At 44.1% G+C, this 18,569-nt stretch overlaps 1 protein-coding gene and 1 long non-coding RNA gene across 2 annotated transcripts in view; one reads left to right on the top strand and one right to left on the bottom strand.

The window, feature by feature from the left end:
• Nucleotides 1-6,960, bottom strand: part of LOC127315938 (uncharacterized) — a 41,236-nt gene extending 34,276 nt beyond the window's left edge. The window contains exons 1-3 of the mRNA XM_071823933.1: nt 6,865-6,960; nt 6,502-6,765; nt 6,302-6,423 (exon numbers count right to left, since the gene is read on the bottom strand). Coding sequence (XP_071680034.1) covers nt 6,302-6,423; nt 6,502-6,765; nt 6,865-6,934 — 456 coding nt within the window. The 5' untranslated portion in view covers nt 6,935-6,960. The remainder of the gene's footprint in view (nt 1-6,301; nt 6,424-6,501; nt 6,766-6,864) is intronic.
• Nucleotides 6,961-10,465: 3,505 nt separating this feature from the next.
• LOC127313026 (uncharacterized) lies at nt 10,466-12,142 on the top strand. Its single transcript, XR_007858753.1, has 3 exons — nt 10,466-10,591; nt 11,089-11,224; nt 11,915-12,142. It is a non-coding gene; the product is annotated as an uncharacterized lncRNA (long non-coding RNA).
• The last annotated feature ends 6,427 nt before the right edge of the window (nt 12,143-18,569 follow it).

The raw sequence follows: 18,569 nt of genomic DNA, 5'->3' as shown, positions 1-18,569 counted from the left end.
AACAGGGATGATTCACGCAACAGGCAAAGTAACGGGCCTAGGTTCCCAAGACCTTTCGTGTCCCCTGAAGAGATGATGAATGGACCGTGCCGGATGCATTTTTCCTCGACGACAACGGAAAAAGACAGTCGTGGCACTTGCGTAAGGATTGTCGAAATTTTCAAGCAATGTTGCGGTATGCAGAGAACGCTAATGCGCGGGCAGCACAGAGAAATCCTCGAGAACCCGTAAGCGAGATTCACTTGCCGCCTCCTCCCGCGATTACAGACGACAATCGGCATCAGCTCGTAATAGCGGCAGCACCTGCACCACCACCTTATGTTGATCCTAATTCCAATGGAGCAGTGTTGATGATCCGTAAGGGAAGACCGTCCAATAGAGCTCGTAAAGTAATCTCACGACAGTGTTTATGGCAGAAAAAATGCCTCCACCAACAGTTGAGTACCTTAATTGGTCGGGACAAGATATCGGCTTCACAATAGCGGATCATCCGCAGCAAGTTCCTCGGCCAGGCAGTCAAGACTTATTCTGCCAAAGAAGCTATCGCGGGATTTGATGTCTCTCGAGTGTTCATAGACGGCGGCAGCAGCTTAAACCTTATGTATGCAGATACATTGAGGAAGATGAACATATCCTTAGCAAACTTGAAACCAACAGACACAAGGTTCCACGGCATCACACCGGAGAAACCAAGTTATCCATTGGGAAAGATCAATCTCGACGTTCAGTTTGGGACCCGAGAAAATTATAGAATCGAGAGGCTCGAGTTTGAAGTCGTGGATTTTCCGTCGCAATATCACGCTCTGTTGGGACGACCAGCATATGCTAGATTTATGGCAGTGCCACACTATACATACTTGTTGTGGAGGTTGCCTGGACCAAAGGGACCAATCACAGTTAAAGGAAGCTTTGCCTTAGCCGACAAGTGCGACAAGGATTTCCACCGGTTGTCAGAAACCTTCGGGATGCAAGCTGAGTACTTGGCGTCAAAAAGCATGACTGATTACGACGTCTTGCCGGACGTTGGAAGGCCAAACAAAGAATCAACTTTCAGCATGCAGAAAAATTCAAAAGAGGTGCAGATTCACCCGACAGACCCAAAAAAGACGACATCTATCGCAAACGACATGGATATCGCATAGGAAAGCGCGCTCGTCGAGTTCCTCCGTGAGCACTGGAAAATCTTCGCATGGTGTCCAGCTGACATGCCAGGAGTACCCAGGGAACTTGCCGAGCACCACCTAAACTTGGATCCACTAGCAAGACCAATCAAACAACCTTTGCGGCGTTTTTCGGAACCAAACCGCAAAGCCATGCTGTCAGAAATTAATCGACTACAAGAAGCTGGTTTTATCAAAGAGATATTCACAGAGGCCACATGGGTAGCAAATCCTGTGCTGGTGCCGAAGAAAAACACTAAGGTCCTTCGCATGTGCGTCAACTTTACGTGTGTCAATAAACATTGTCCAAAGGATCACTTTCCCCTCCCGAGGATCGATCAAATTATCGACTCCACGGCTGGATGTGAACGTCTTTCCTTCCTGGATGCATATTCTGGTTATAACCAGATCAGATTAAAAGAAGAAGATGAAGTAAAGACCGCATTTATTACACCTTACGGCGTGTTTTGTTACAGAACAATGCCCTTTGGTCTAAAAAATGCGGGAGCAACATATCAAAGGATGATGCAGAAGTGTCTGGCGACACAGATTGGGAAGAACGTGCAAGTATACATTGATGATGTCGTCATAACATCAAAAAAGGGGGCAACGCTGATCGAGGATCTCAAGGAAACCTTCGACAACCTTGATAAGTTCTGCCTCAAACTGAACCCGACGAAGTGTTCCTTTGGCGTCCCAGCAGGAGAACTTTTGGGGTTTCTAGTCTCAGCAAGAGGGATTGAAGCAAATCCCGACAAAATACAAAGCTATCGTAACAATGAGGAAGCCAACAAAGTTGAAGGAGATACAACAGCTAACGGGCGAGTCGCAGCTTTGAGTAGATTCGTCGCTAGGCTGGGAGAAAAGGCACTGCCGTTCTACGCTTTGATAAAACAAGGAGATAAATTTCAGTGGAACGAAGAAGCCGACAGAGCTTTCGAGGATTTGAAGCGCACAATTTCGACACCGCCAATTCTGGTGGCACCAAAAGAAAGGGAACCCCTCCTGCTATATATCGCAGCCACACCCCAAGTGGTGAGCACGGTGCTAGTTGTTGAAAGGGAAGAAGAAGGAAAACTCCACGGCGTGCAGAGGCCAGTATACTTCGTCAGCGAAGTTTTATCGCCATCTAAACAAAGGTATCGGCAGTACCAAAAGATAGCATATGGAGTATTCACGACAGCACGAAAATTGCGCCACTATTTTTCGGCACATCCGATCATAGTGGTCAATGAAGCTCCCTTGTCAAATATACTGAACAACCCAGAAGCTACGGGTCGTGTCTCCCTTTGGGGAATAGAACTTTCCCTCGGGACATCACGTATGAAAAAGAAAAGCAATAAAATCGCAAATACTGCCGGACTTCATCGCAGAGTGGATGGAGTTGCAAAATACAGGACCTCCGTATTTATCGAGAACTTGGACCATGAACTTCGACGGGTCCAAAAGATCGAAGGAGTCAGCGCAGGAGTAGTACTCATATCACCGAAGGCGACAAGTTGAAGTACATCCTCCGGATGACGTTCCCTAACGCATCTAACAATGAAGCAGAATATGAGGCTCTCATACATGGAATGAAGATGGCGAAAGCACTGAGCAACTCGACTAAAAATCTTTGGCGACTCACAGCCTGGTGGCACGGCAAGTTATGAACCAATGTGATGCGAACAATGATAGCATGATGGCATACAAGGAGGTATACAACGAACTCGAGAAGTTGTTCGATGGATGCGAAGTAAACCATATTAGCAGATTGAGCAACGATGAAGCCGATATTCTTGCAAACATCGGGTCGCAATGCCTTGCGATCCCGCCGTGTGTATTCTCGGGGAAGAAATCAGAGAGATCCACTAAGTCGACAAAATCAAAAAGAAGGAGAAGAAACCCTCGGGGGCTACCAAGGAAAAGCAAGAGGACGAAGAAGAAGATCGGGACCTGGTCATGGTGATACGTATACCGTGGATGCAGCCATACATATCATACATCCCGAGGAAAGAAATACCCGACGATCCAGCTTGAGGCAAGGCGAGTAATTCGACGCTCCAAAGCTTTCACGGTGGTCAAGGGAGAATTGTATAAGCGAAGTATTTCAGGCGTCTTGCAAAGGTGCGTCACACCGAGAGGAAGGAAGAATAATTCGAAGGACGTACACGAGGGAATATGTGGCCACCACGCAAGTAGTCGAGCTATCGCAGCCAAAGTTTTTCGAAAGCAGGATTCTACCGGTTGACAGCAATCGAGGACGCCAAGGACATAGTAAGAACTTGCGACGCGTGTCAAAGGTTTGCCACAAAACCTCACTCTCCAGAAAGCGAGCTAGCACCAATACCATTGTCATGGCCCTTTGCTCAATGGGGACTTGATATGGTGGGTAAGTTACACAAATCCAGGCCAGGAGGAAAGGAGTACATGCTAGTAGCTGACGACACCTTTACAAAAAGGATAGAAGCGAAGCCGATAAATTAACCAGATGGAGCAACCGCAGAAAATTCGTAAAAGGCCTCGTCTTCAGATTTGGAGTGCCCCATAGCATCGTCACGTACAACGGCGGTAACTTCACATCCCATGAATTCAAAGATTATTGCGAAGAGGTGGGTATCAAGCTGAACTTTGCGTCGGTTGCACATCCTCAAACCAATGGGCAAGTCGAGAAAGCCAATGGTATTATCTCGCAATGGCATCAAGAAGCGCTTGTTAGGACCACCGGAAAAAGCTCGACATACCTGGCCGTAAGAACTACCAAGCGTGTTGTGGAGCATCCGAACAACACCAAACACAAAGAACGCAGAAACTCCGTTTTTCTGGTTCATGGAGCAGAAGCACTACCAATCGAGATAGAGCACAACTCTCCACGTGTCGCTGAATATGATGAAGAAACATCGAGAAGAGCGCTAGAGGACGACGTCGACGCACTTGATGAAGCTCGAGATGAAGTATTATCTCGGGTAACCAAATATCAACAGGACTTGAAGAATTACCACAGTCGACGTTTGCGGCCAAGATCTTGTCCGGTGGGCGTCCTGGTTCTGCGGCTCACGCAAAAGTCATGAAAAACTCGAGTCACCATGGCTTGGCCCTTACATCGTCACGGAAGTAATCGGAGGAGGAGCATATAGGATAAAGGACAAGAAGACAGGGGTGGAGGAGCCAAACCCCTGGAACGTGGCGCAACTTAGGCGGTTCTACGCCTAGAGTCGAAATATAGTCCTTGTAAAACTTCAATGTACTGAAACGCCCGCGAGTTTTCAGACGCACTCTTTTCCTTTTTCGGGGCACCGAGTGGGGCCGGAGAAGGTTTTTAATGAGGCGGGCTCGCGGTGCTGCAATATAATAAAGATAGTGACAATATAACTTTTCTTCTTTATCGACATGACCAAAATCTTTGCTCCGACGAATTTCAATATAGTTCATCGACAAAAGAAAAACCTTGCCTTGGTATTCAAATACCTCGTGAGTCAATAAAAATACAAAATAGTACTCAGTAAAAAGCTCGGGGGCTCATATTCACCTTAAAAATATATATGCCTTGGTTTAAAACCTCGCAAATATACAAATATAGTAAAGAGTCACCGAAACACTCGGGGGCTAGACAAACAGAGAAATATAATGATTGCTTTACAATATAGTCATGGATTACAAAGAAGAAATATCTACAAGAAGAAAATAACTAGTCTTGATTCAGTATGTCATCAAGAGTAACTCTGTTTTCCTCAGGAGCAGCACCAAGAAAATCGGCATAATGGCCATCGGCAAAAAAGTCGGCATCCATCCGAAGCAGGTCCCCAATCATTTCTTCGGCTATGGGCGTAACCTTCGTGTTAATCCTGTCAACACCAACTCTCCGACGTTTTACCTTTTGGTGAACCTTTTCGACAACCTGGGTAAGGTCAAGTTTCGAGTGGCAGATCTGGAGCATGATAAGAGCAAATCTGGCGCCAGCTACTAGTTGAGCCTTGACAAAATCATGGATACTGCGAGCATCCTTAAACCTTTCCATCAATTCAGGAAGAGTTTTTGGTTGGACGTTCCGAGGAAACATGGAGTTGTAAACCATGGACAAGGTCTTGGTACAGAAGTCAAGGAAATCGCGAGTTTGAGAGGTGCGATCTTGAAATCTGACAATTTGGCGGGTCCTCTCCGGGGTAGCCCAAAACAAAGAACCATGATCCAGGGAAAGATTAACAAGGAGGTTTGTCCTAGCACTTACTCTCTCTTCCTCGACAGCGGCATCAGTAAAGGCACCTATCAAAACAAAGAAGTGGAAACCTTTAAGAGACAATAGCATGAAGATGAAAGTTATCAGAGGATGAAACAGGCATACCCGACATATCTGCACTGGCTTCATTCATTAATTCGAGCATGAAATTTTCTCGAGTAGTCGCCTTTTCAGCCTCGGAAGCAGCAAATTCCTTGGCAGCCACGGCCTCGCGAGCTTGCTGGAGAGCAACTTTTTCGGCTTCAGATGACTTGCGAGATTGTTCCATCATCACAAGTGTTTGCTTCTTTGCATACTGAAGCTGCTGTCGAAGTTCGTCCAGTTCTTGCGACAAGGTATCGTCGACAGGTGCAGTATCAGCAAAAGCTCTCCTCGCGTGAGAAGAAGAAGGCGACACATTGGAAGGAGCGGAAGTTGGAGTATAGTTATCAAATATCAACTGAAATATAAACAGGATAAAATCAAACGACAGGCAAAGATAGAATTTTTCATTAATCTCTTGGAATAATTACAAGGGCATTACAGTGGAGCTAAGGAAATACGTGTCGCTAAACGACTACTTTGGCGACAAAAGCAAAAGAAACAAAGAAAAACAGAGGCATGCAACTAGACCTCCGGCCTTGACGAGCTAGGAGTCGACGCTGGCTTAATCCCGAGATAGGCCAAGATCTTCTTCGTGTTGGGCTTGGCTGCCTTGATCAGCGACTTCCACCTTGATTGTTCTATTTGCTCGGTGTCGCCAACTTTCATCCAAATCGATAGTCTCGTCGATCGGCAACCAAGGCGACGGTGTTTTCAACGGCAACCTTCATATTCTCTTGGCGCATCTTCAGTCCAAGGTCTTCCTGTATTGAACATCTTGGCAAGGTTGAGGAAAGTCGCAGGCTCCTCCTTCTTCGGGAAGAAGTAGGGGAACAATGCCGACAATCGCGTTAGCGTTCGATACACCTTCACGAATCTCGGACCCATGAAGCTCCAGATAGGAAAGTGCGTCAAGGACCGGATCATCGACAGGATTCGTCAGGTCAAAATCCTGGTTTGTTTGGACTGTCAAGGAAACAAAGTATTAGTGAAAAGACAAGAAACAAAGATTCTCCTAAAAATAGAAGGGAGCAGTAAAATTACCGAAAGTACGGCGACTCTGAGTCTTCAGGCGCTTGAGGATTCCTTCTTCACGAGAAGCTTGCGCAGCTTTGTGCTCATCTAAAGCAGCTGTAGCATCCTTAAGCTTTTTCTGCAGTTCCTCGACACCAGCAGCTTTCGCCTTGGCTTCATCAGCTTCGGTCTTGGCTTTGCTAGCAGCGAGGTCCGCTTTCTTGCGAGCCGCCTCACTTTGCTCAAGTTTTCGAGAAAGTGCGTCGGCGCGTTCGTTAGCCTCTGCAAGTTTCTCTGTCAAGATATGAAAAAAAGAGAGGAGAAAGATCAAAAATCGCGACAAGCACCAAGAGTAAAAAATCAAGGAAAAACAGCAAGTACAAAAGTCGTTACCTTCGGCTCTATTAGCATATTCACGGTACCCAATAAATTGGGAACCGATGCGGAGAAGATCCTTGATCATAGGCTGTTCAACGTGAACACAGAAAGAAAAACATCGGCATGAAAAAGAGAAAAGGTGTGAAAAAACAAAATAAGGAAAATATAGATGTTGACAAGCTTACATCATCTAGGAGCAGAGTCGACGAACTGCCCAACTGAGGGGCAAGTTCAATAATCTTTTCAACCCTTGCCCTTTTTGGTGAAGGAGCAAGGGGGCTTGATGGCGGAGTAGTGGTGACGACGTTTTGTTGAGGAGGCGAGGTTTCTTCTCCTTCAACTAGCGTGTCTGAGGCAAGTACAGTACGTGACGTGCTTGTCCGAGGAGCCACGTCGATAGTTGGAACTTCTTCCTCGTCATCGCTAATAATCAAAAAATCGGCAGCATAAAAAGCAAGACAAGCTAAATATTTCGAGTACAAAAATAGAGAGAAATAAAGACGACTTACGAGCTGATGAGGGATTCAGCATAAAGATCGTAAGTTGCCTTCGGATGAGAAGGAACAACTTCTTCAGCCTTAGAGGTGCCAGAATCTTCAACATCAGTCCTTTTCCTTTTGTTCTTGGGAGAAACAGCAGGAGGAAGGGATTGCGTCGATTCACTGGCTTCAGACTCAACTTCTTTTTCATGAGAAGCCGCAGATTTGTGAGAACCCGCGACTTCACTTTCACGAATAGAAGAACCTTGAGTATCTTCGGCAACGATGGCCTGTTCTTCGACTTCTCCACCCTCCGAAAGAGGAGGAAGGGAAGTCATGGTAGGATGGTTCTCAAAAAATAGTGACCGTAAGGAAAATTAAAAGAGATGACAATATAATGAGGTGCGAGAGAAAGTGCAAAATAAGGTAAAAACTCGGCAAGACAAAATACCTCGGGGAGTGGATTGGCGGCGCTGTACGGTTCCACGCGACAAGAGGAAGGAATTGGGTCTTTACCCAGGCGAGAAAGTCTTCGAATCAACTTCTCCAAGTCCTTGGTGGAAAGATCACCGGAGATTCTGTTGGCGTCATTTTTACCAGAATATGTCCAAAGGGGATTTTTGCGAGCCTGAAGAGGCTGCACTCTAATCCTAAGGAAATAGGCAGTGATTTGAACACCAGAAAGTTCTTTGCCTCGAGTGTTTTGAAGCTGGCGAATACGAGACATGAGCGCCTCTGTCGCCTTTTTCTCTTCCTCGGAAGCTTCGGCATCCCAGGAGCGGCGGCGCTGAATTTTGGCACTTCCGTCGAAAGGAACTATGTTGTGCTCAACGGAGTTGGCGCTTTCTTCGTGAATGTAGAGCCACTTTTTGCGCCATCCTTGGACAGAATCAGGAAATTTGACGTCGAAATAGTCGACATCAGTGCGAACACAGATAACAACGCCACCTATGTTATAAGTGACGTTGTGGGAGCCATTGCGGCGGAGGCGTAAGATGCGTTTCCACAGAGCCCAATTGGGAGGGATTCCGAGGAAGCATTCGCAAAGTGTGATGAAAATAGAAATGTGAAGGATGGAATTGGGAGTCAATTGGTGCAATTGAATCCCATAAACAAAAAGAAGACCGCGGAGGAAATCATGGATTGGGGTCGAGAGGCCGCGGATGAGATGATCAACAAAACTAACCCGATACTCCATTGGAGGCTTGGGGTAGCTTTCTTCGCTAGGGAAGCGGATGGCGTCCTCCTTCTTCATGAGGCCAAGCCTCTTCAGCATGTTGGTGTCTTGGTTGGAGATTTTGGATCTCTCCCACTCAAGATCCTCGGCGGCCATCTTGGATTCCGGAGTGCTGTGGCGAGTCAGACGCGCGCGCGGTGGCATCAACGGCAATGACAGAGCAATGTGTGTGAGTGCGGAAAATCAGAGAAAGATTGGGCGCAGGAGAAGTTTTGCGAAGAGGAACAGGTGAGCGGCGCAAGCGAGGGGATGAACGGAGGTTGAAGAAAGGTTTATATAAGAATCGGGTGAAGCAGTGTGCCGTTGGATGAAGAAATCGTATGGTGAGAATAGATCTTCTAGATACAAGGGTAAAAAGGTATTTTTACTGAGATAGGCGTTACTGTACGTGCGCCAGAAAAAGCGGAGGACGTGTGTCCCCCACTTGCACGACGTGTCAACGTGGTGGAAGCAATGGACCCACAGGGCAGAAAAATCACGACTATTCGAGAAGGATGAAGTAAATTTGGTTAAGGGAAGCATGTCGATAAGAAAAGTTAAAGAAGATTGGCGACAGGAAGAATTATTCAATACTTCGGGAGCCTTTGATCAAAAACAAGTTTTTCCCCAAATGCTCGGGGGCTACTTCGACAAAAAGTAAAAATTCGACTATGACAATATAGAAATTGCGGAGCCTACAACCAAGTACAAGTTCTTGGCTGTAGCCTCGGGGGCTACTCCCATCGGGAGCGCTGTTCGCGCACCCGAGGGATAAAAAAAAAAGAGAAGAAAAAGATCATATTGAGAAATAATGACAATATAGCGACAAGGTGGACTAAAATGTTGAGCCTACAACCAAGCACAAGTTCTTGGCTGTAGCCTCGGGGGCTACTCCCATCGGGAACGCTGTTCGCGTGCCCGATGAAATTAACAAAGGAAAAATAGAAAAGCAAGAGAGTATATTTCGAGTTGTAGTTAACTCTACATATACTCCCATCGGGAGAGCAGTATAAGTCATATTTGACTCGATAAAATGTGCCATTCCAACAGCCGGAAAAGCACTCGACAATATATTCTCGTAACGCCGGTTGCGATCAATTTCTGAATGCCGCAAATTTGCGAAGGTAAGACTCCGTATCCGTTCTTTGGGCGTGGCATCGCCGAAGACTGCGCTCTGCTACTTTTATCCGTATCAACAGATACGAAGAAAAATCCTAACGGACGCGTTAGGTACCCGATAAATTTGACTGGGACTCGACAGAATGGTAAGACCTTAAGCGGCACCTGTCGAAGTTTACACCAGTATCCCGAGATCATGTCCAGGGACGTGATTTTGAAGTAGGTTTTTGCGGATTGCCACTAGAGCAGTTAACTAGTACCTGATCCGTCAGATGAACTAGCCCCAATTACCAGTATCCCTGTACAATATAGAATTTTATGTGAAGAAATATAAACAAAATTTAAAGCTTTCGGGTAAACGTAAACAGTGGAGATTTTCCCTGACTCTACGATTCAAGCAAAATCTCGGGGGCTACTGACATAGGCATCCCAAATGGGCCTGCCGAATATAGTACCCGGGGTTTAATGAAGGCCCACTACCCGAAGAATAAGAAGATTCGAGAGCCCAAGATGTATTTAAGGAAAAGATAGAGCTGTAATAGAAAGTGTTGTTTGTAATCTGGCGGGATGAGTTAGAAACCGTCCCGGACTCTGTAAACTTGTATAGCACGAATCCCTCGGCTTCACCTCATATATAAAGGGGGAGTCGAGGGACAAAGAATCAATCGAATCATTGTCTGCAAACCCTAGTTTTCATATTCGTCGAGTACTTTCCGGCTGAAACCTTCGAGATCTACTTACCCTCTACTTCCAACTAAACCCTAGCCTACAATCCATAGGCATTGACAAGTTGATACCTTGTCAGCAGCAGCACCCACCCAACATCAAGGAGAAGGAGGAGATGGCTGACAGCGGCGGAGTCAGCGCCAACGCCGCCGCCGCCGGCAACGACGACGAGGAGGGCAACACCGCCCCATTCCCCTAGACGGTAATACCTCCTTCCCATCCCTCCCATTTCGTATCCATCGAGCAGATCTGAGACAAGTTATTAGGAGGGTAGCAAACGATTTTCTGAGCATAATCTGCATCGGATGTTGCCTCTTACTAGTTCCAATCTAGCACGAGGGATCAACGGGAATGAGGCCTAATTTTTCTCCCTCAGATCCCGTCTTACTTCCCCACCTCAGAATTGGCGTGCTATTCATCAGTGGTGATGTTCATTTTGGAGAAATCGCTTGTTTTGATTGTGGTGCTCAATATCCATTGTATGATATTACCTCAAGTGGTCTTACCCAATCCGTCGAGAATTCTGTTCCAGCAGTATTTCAGTCTGTTATGAGAAATCGCTCCTTTTTTTTCCTTCCAAAAGCTGCAGTTTAATGCTAAAACTTCACCATGATGTAGTTTTTCACCTCTAGATCAATGGAAGGATCTAAATTATGTTCACTAGATGTAATTTTTGGCCCTGTTTGCTTGGCTGGCCAGGGGGTGAGATGGCATCTGCAGTCAGTCAATCTTCAGTTGGTGGTACTGCAAGCAATTCTGCACTCTTTGGTCTATACATTTATGGCTGGCTGGCTGAGATTTGGATTTGGAGGCTGGGATGCATTTAACATTTAAGGTAACAAGCCACAAAGCCACCTTCTTTACTGTTATGTGTTATGTCTCAAATTCTAAAACTAGCATGCTCAGTCATATGATTTATTTTGCAACTACTGAGATTCATGTTTCTGAGCTGAATACGAATACCTAATATACTTACTGTTGGAATTGTTGTGCAAACTTTATTGCAAGTAAAATAAAATAAGAATGATACTGGGTATCTGTCATTGGGGTGTTTTAATCTCCTGATATCATTTTCTTCAAGAAAAGCTAGTTTTCATGTACTTCTCCGAAGTAAAACTGTTAGGATACTCGCACCAAATCACATTCAGCTACCCAAAAGAAACAAAGGAAAATCAGAGTAAGGTCATCTAGACATATAGTGTCACCTAAGTGAAAGGTCGATATTTGGTTCTTGGTACTGTACTTCTGCTTATTCATCACAGTTGGGAACATGCACTGTAATGTCTTACGATTAATCGTCATGAAGTTACTTCATTAAATGCCTTCATCTTAAGTCAATGGTAGATTAAACGTTTGAGTTTTAGTTCTCTTGTTGTACATCGTTCTACTGTTTAGCATTATCCAACTTTATTTGTGGGATAGGGTTGGGATTTTGTAGTATATCAAGTGCTTACCACTTTCTTAGCTTGCAGTGAAGTCTGGTCAATTAGAGGCATAACTGACTATTTTCTCTTGCTTGCAACAGAAAGTTGAAGATGCTATCCATAGAGGCATAACTGTTCCTAATCAAGGAAGTCAAATACCCTGGAGAAACTTTACCGAGTTTGGATGGAACAAATGAGTGATGAGAAGTTAGAGCACTTTATTTTGTGGATTTGTTTTATGAATTTTGCTGGATGTATTCACATGTGTCCGGATGTATAATTGCAGAGCTAATAAACAATATATAGACTGGATGGATGGGTTACGTCAATCGTTCTTTTTTTAAAAAAATCCAAAATGACATACCCCCGGCGAATTGGTCTTATGTGCCAGGGGTATCTTAGAGATACCGCCGGCGAAACGGCTATGTGCCAGGGGTATATTCATATTACCGCCGGCGAATACGAATGTGCCGGGGATAACCCCTTACCACCGGCGAGGTGATCGCCGGCGCCTTGTGCCGGGGATAACCCCTTACCACCGGCGAGGTGATCGCCGGCGATCGCGAAGGCGCCGGCGATAACCCAAATCCATGCGCCGACGGTAAGGCTTTTTGTAGTAGTGCATGCAAGAACATAAACAACTCATATATGATAGATAGATAATCAACTTGACATAGTATTCAATATCCATCGGATCCCAACAAACACAACATGTAGGATTACAAATAAACGATCTTGATCATGATAGGCAGCTCACAAGATCGAACATGATAGCACAATGAGGAGAAGACGACCATCTAGCTACTGCTATGGACCCATGGTCCAGGGGTGAACTACTCACACATCGATCCGGAGGCGATCATGGCGATGAAGAGACCTCCGGGAGATGATTCCCCTCTCCGGCAGGGTGCCGGAGGCGATCTCCTGAATCCCCCGAGATGGGATTGGCGGCGGCTGCGTCTCTGGAAGGTTTTCCGTATCGTGGCTCTCGGTACTGGGGGTTTCGCGACGAAGACTATATGTAGGTGGAAGGGCAGGTCAGGGGGCCACACGAGGGCCCCACACAATAGGCCGGCGCGGCCAGGGCTTGGGCCGCGCCGCCCTAGTGTGGCGTCGCCTCGTGGCCCCACTTCGTTTCCTCTTCGGACTTCTGGATGCTTCGTGGAAAAATAGGCCCCTGGGCGTTGATTTCGTCCAATTCCGAGAATATTTCCTTACTAGGATTTATGAAACCAAAAACAGCAGAAAACATCAACTGGCTCTTCGGCATCTCGTCAATAGGTTAGTGCCGGAAAATGCATAATAATGACATATAATGTGTATAAAACATGTGAGTATCATCATAAAAGTAGCATGGAACATAAGAAATTATAGATACGTTTGAGACGTATCAAGCATCCCCAAGCTTAGTTCCTACTCGCCCTCGAGTAGGTAAACGATAACAAAGATAATTTCTGAAGTGACATGCTATCATAATTTTGATCAATACTATTGTAAAGCACATGAGATAAATGCAGCGATTCGAAGCAATGATGAAGATAATGAGTAAACAAATGAATCATATAGCAAAGACTTTTCATGAATAGTACTTTCAAGACAAGCATCAATAAGACTTGCATAACAGTTAACTCATAAGCAATAAGTTCTTAGTAGAAAGCTTTGAAACAACACAAAGGAAGATATAAGTTTCAGCGATCGCTTTCAACTTCAACATGTATATCTCATGGATAATTGTCAACACAAAGTAATATAACAAGTGCAATAGGTAAACATGTAAGAATCAATGCACACAGTTGATACAAGTGTTTGCTTCTAAGATAGAAAGAAATAGGTAAACTGACTCAACAATAAAGTAGAAGAAAGGCCCTTCGCAGAGGGAAACATGGATTACTATTTTTGTGCTAGAGCTTTTCATTTTGAAAAAAAGAAACAATTTTGTCAACGGTAGTAATAAAGCATATGTGTTATGTATAAGACATCCTATAAGTTGCAAGCCTCATGCATAGTATACCAATAGTGCCCGCACCTTGTCCAAATTAGCTTGGATTAACACGGATTATCATTGCATAACATATGTTTCAACCAAGTGTCACAAAGGGGTACCTCTATGCCGCCTGTACAAGAGTCTAAGGAGAAGGTTCGCATTGGATTTCTCGCTTTTGATCATTCTCAACTTAGACACCCATACCGGGACAACATAGACAACAGATAATGGACTCATCTTTTAATGCTTAAGCATTCAACAACAGGTAATATTCTCATAAGAGATTGAGGTTTTATGTCCAAGCTGAAACTTCCACCATGATTCATGGCTTTAGTTAGCGGCCCAATGTTCTTCTCTAACAATATGCATACTCAAACCATTTGATCATGAAAATCTCCCTTACTTCAGACAAGACGAACATGCATAGCAACTCACATGATATTCAACAATGGTAAAAGTTGATGGCGTCCCCAGAAACATGGTTACCGCACAACAAGCAACTTATTAAGAAATAAGACACATAAGTACATATTCTTCACCACAATAGTTTTTAAGGCTATTTGTCCCATGAGCTATATATTGTAAAGGCAAAGAATGGAAGTTTAAAGGTAGCACTCAAGTAATGTACTTTGGAATGGCGGGGAAATACCATGTGGTAGGTAGGTATGGTGGACACAAATGGCATAGTATTTGGCTCAAGGATTTGGATGCACGAGAAGAATCCCTCTCAATACAAGGCTAGGCTAGCAAGGTTGTTTGAAGCAAACTCAAGTATGAAATGGTGCAGCAAGACTCACATATAAACATATTGTAAGCATTATAAGACTTTACATTGTCTCCTTGTTGTTCAAACACCTCAACCAGAAAATATCCAGACTTAGAGAGACCAATCATGCAAACCAAATTTTAACAAGCTCTATGTAGTTATTCATTAATAGGTACAAGGTACATGATGCAAGAGCTTAAACATGATCTATATGAGCACAACAATTGCCAAGTATCACATTATTCAAGACATTATACCATTTACCACATGTGGCATTTTCCGTTTCCAACCATATATCAATGAACGAGGTAGTTCAACCTTCGCAATGAACATTAAGAATAAAGCTAAGAACACATGTGTTCATACGAAACAGCGGAGCGTAATATATCCAATATAAAGAATGCTAGGATCCAATTTTATTCAAACAAAAACAAAAACTAAAGCAAACAGACGCTCCAAGCAAAGCACATAAGATGTGACTGAATAAAAATATAGTTTCACTAGAGGAACCTGATAATGTTGTCGATGAAGAAGGGGATGCCTTGGGCATCCCCAAGCTTAGATGCTTGAGTCTTCTTGAAATATGCAGGGATGAACCACGGGGGCATCCCCAAGCTTAGACTTTTCAATCTTCTTGATCATATTGTATCATCCTCCTCTCTTGACCTTTTGAAAACTTCCTCCACACCAAACTCGAAACAAACTCATTAGAGGGTTAGTGCATAATTGAAAATTCATACATTCAGAGGTGACATAATCATTCTTAACACTTCTGGACATTGCACAAAGCTACTGAAAGTTAATGGAACAAATAGATCCATCAAACATAGCAAAACAGGCAATGCGAAATAAAAGGCAGAATCTGTCAAAACAGAACAGTCCGTAAAGACGAATTTTACAGGGGCACTTAACTTGCTCAGATGAAAATTCTCATATTGAATGAAAGTTGCGTACATATCTGAGGATCATGCACGTAAATTTGCAGATTTTTCTGAGTTACCTACAGAGAATTCTGCCCAGATTCGTGACAGCAAGAAATCTATTTCTGCGCTGTAATCCAAATCTAGTATTGACTTTACTATCAAAGACTTTACTTGGCACAACAATGCAATAAAATAAAGATAAGGAGAGGTTGCTACAGTAGTAACAACTTCCAAGACTCAAATATAAAACAAAATACTGTAGTAAAAACATGGGTTGTCTCCCATAAGCGCTTTTCTTTAACGCCTTTCAGCTAGGCGCAGAAAGTGTGAATCAAGTATTATCAAGAGATGAAGCATCGATAGAGGAGTTTGGAGTTTTCTCAACTATACATGTTATCTTATCTATGTAAGTTTCAGAGGCTCCTTTTTCATTACTCTTAGGCTTGCTATTCTCATCAAACAAATTTTCAGGAACAAGCCAACCATAGTTATTTTCTAGAGCTTCATGCATTCCTAGGAGCTTGCTAGGTATCGGTACTTTAATTTCCCCTCCATCATTAACATTATTGGTATACTTTATTCTATCAATGTCCATCTTTTCAAGGGTACTAGCAAAGTTGGTGTAAGATCCAAGCATCTTATATTTAATAAAGACTTTTCTAGCCTCTCTTGCTACACCACCAAATTCTTTAAGAAGGGTTTCTAAGACAAAATCTTTCTTTTCCCCTTCTTCCATATCACCGAGTGTAAGAAACATATGTTGAATTATAGGATTGAGATTAACAAATTTAGTTTCCAACATGCGTACTATAGAGACAGCAGCAATTTCGTAAGTGGGAGCAAGTTCTACCAAGTGTCTATCTTCAAAATCTTTAACCTTACTAACATGAGTGAAAAATGCTTCTATATTATCTCTTCCAATGATAGACCCACGTCCTACCGATATGTCTTTTAGAGTGTAATTAGGAGGAAACATGATGAAATAAACAAAAGGTAAATAAAGTAAATGCAAGTAACTAATTTTTTTGTGTTTTTAATATATAGAACAAGACAGTAAATAAAGTAAAACTAGCAACTAATTTTTTTGTGTTTTGTTTTAGTGCAGCAAACAAAGTACTAAATAAAGTAAAGTAAAGCAAGACAAAAATAAAGTAAAGAGATCGGAAGTGGAGACTCCCCTTGCAGCGTGTCTTGATCTCCCCGGCAACGGCGCCAGAAAACAGTTGCTGGCGTGTAGTTGACGTGGGAGTTAGAAATCTTTGTGGTGTAACTTTTCTTCGTTCCCCGGCAACGGCGCTAGAAAACAGTCTTGATGCGCGTGAGACACACGTCCGTTGGGAACCCCAAGAGGAAGGTGTGATGTGCACAGCAGTAAGTTTTCCCTCAGAAAGAAACCAAGGTTTATCGAACCAGTAGGAGCCAAGAAGCACGTTGAAGGTTGATGGCGGCGAAGTGTAGTGCGGCACAACACCAGGGATTCCGGCGCCAACGTGGAACCTGCACAACACAACCAAAGTACTTTGCCCCAACGTAACAGTGAGGTTGTCAATCTCACCGGCTTGCTGTGAACAAAGGATTAACCGTATTGTGTGGAAGATGATTGTTTGCGAAGAACAGTCAAGAACAAGTATTGCAGTAGATTGTATTTTAGATGTAAAGAATAGGACCGGGGTCCACAGTTCACTAGTGGTGTCTCTCCCATAAGATAAATAGCATGTTGGGTGAACGAATTACAGTTGGGCAATTGACAAATAAAGAAGGCATAACAATGCACATACATATATCATGATGAGTACTATGAGATTTAATCAGGGCATTACGACAAAGTACATAGACCGCCATCCAGCATGCATCTATGCCTAAAAAGTCCACTTTCAGGTTATCATCCGAACCCCTTCCGGTATTAAGTTGCAAGCAACAGACAATTGCATTAAGTATGGTGCGTAATGTAATCAACACAAATATCCTTAGACAAAGCATCGATGTTTTATCCCTAGTGGCAACAGCACATCCACAACCTTAGAACTTTCTGTCACTGTCCCAGATTTAATGGAGGCATGAACCCACTATCGAGCATAAATACTCCCTCTTGGAGTCACAAGTATCAACTTGGCCAGAACCTCTACTAGCAACGGAGAGGATGCAAGAACATAAACAACTCATATATGATAGATTGATATTCAACTTGACATAGTATTCAATATCCATCGGATCCCAACAAACACAACATGTAGGATTACAAATAAACGATCTTGATCATGATAGGCAGCTCACAAGATCGAACATGATAGCACAATGAGGATAAGACGACCATCTAGCTACTGCTATGGACCCATGGTCCAGGGGTGAACTACTCACACATCGATCCGGAGGCGATCATGGCGATGAAGAGACCTCCGAGAGATGATTCCCCTCTCCGGCAGGGTGCCAGAGGCGATCTCCTGAATCCCCCGAGATGGGATTGGCGGCGGCTGCGTCTCTGGAAGGTTTTCCGTATCGTGGCTCTCGGTACTGGGGGTTTCGTGACGAAGACTATATGTAGGCGGAAGGGCAGGTCAGGGGGCCACACGAGGGCCCCACACAACAGGCCGGCGCGGCCAGGGCTTGGGCCGCGCCGCCCTAGTGTGGCGTCGCCTCGTGGCCCCACTTCATTTCCTCTTCGGACTTCTGGAAGCTTCGTGGAAAAATAGGCCCCTGGGCGTTGATTTCGTCCAATTCCGAGAATATTTCCTTACTAGGATTTCTGAAACCAAAAACAGCAGAAAACAGCAACTGGCTCTTCGGCATCTCGTCAATAGGTTAGTGCCGGAAAATGCATAATAATGACATATAATGTGTATAAAACATGTGAGTATCATCATAAAAGTAGCATGGAACATAAGAAATTATAGATACGTTTGAGACGTATCAGCGAGGATGTTCTTCCTCATGATTGATCCTCATGTTCTCCTTGTTGTTTCTCTTCTTGGTCCTCCTTCTTCTCTTTCTCTTCGGCTTGTAAGCCCCTCCTTCCTCATTGCAATAACCCTCATTGACTCCACCTTTTGCCTCAATGACTCCCTCCAAGTATTTTGCTTGGATTT

The sequence above is a fragment of the Lolium perenne genome, chromosome 7 (genome assembly GCF_019359855.2).
Source record: "Lolium perenne isolate Kyuss_39 chromosome 7, Kyuss_2.0, whole genome shotgun sequence".
Classification (NCBI taxonomy): Eukaryota; Viridiplantae; Streptophyta; class Magnoliopsida; order Poales; family Poaceae; genus Lolium; species Lolium perenne.
This window is presented reverse-complemented; position numbering and strand designations above follow the sequence as displayed.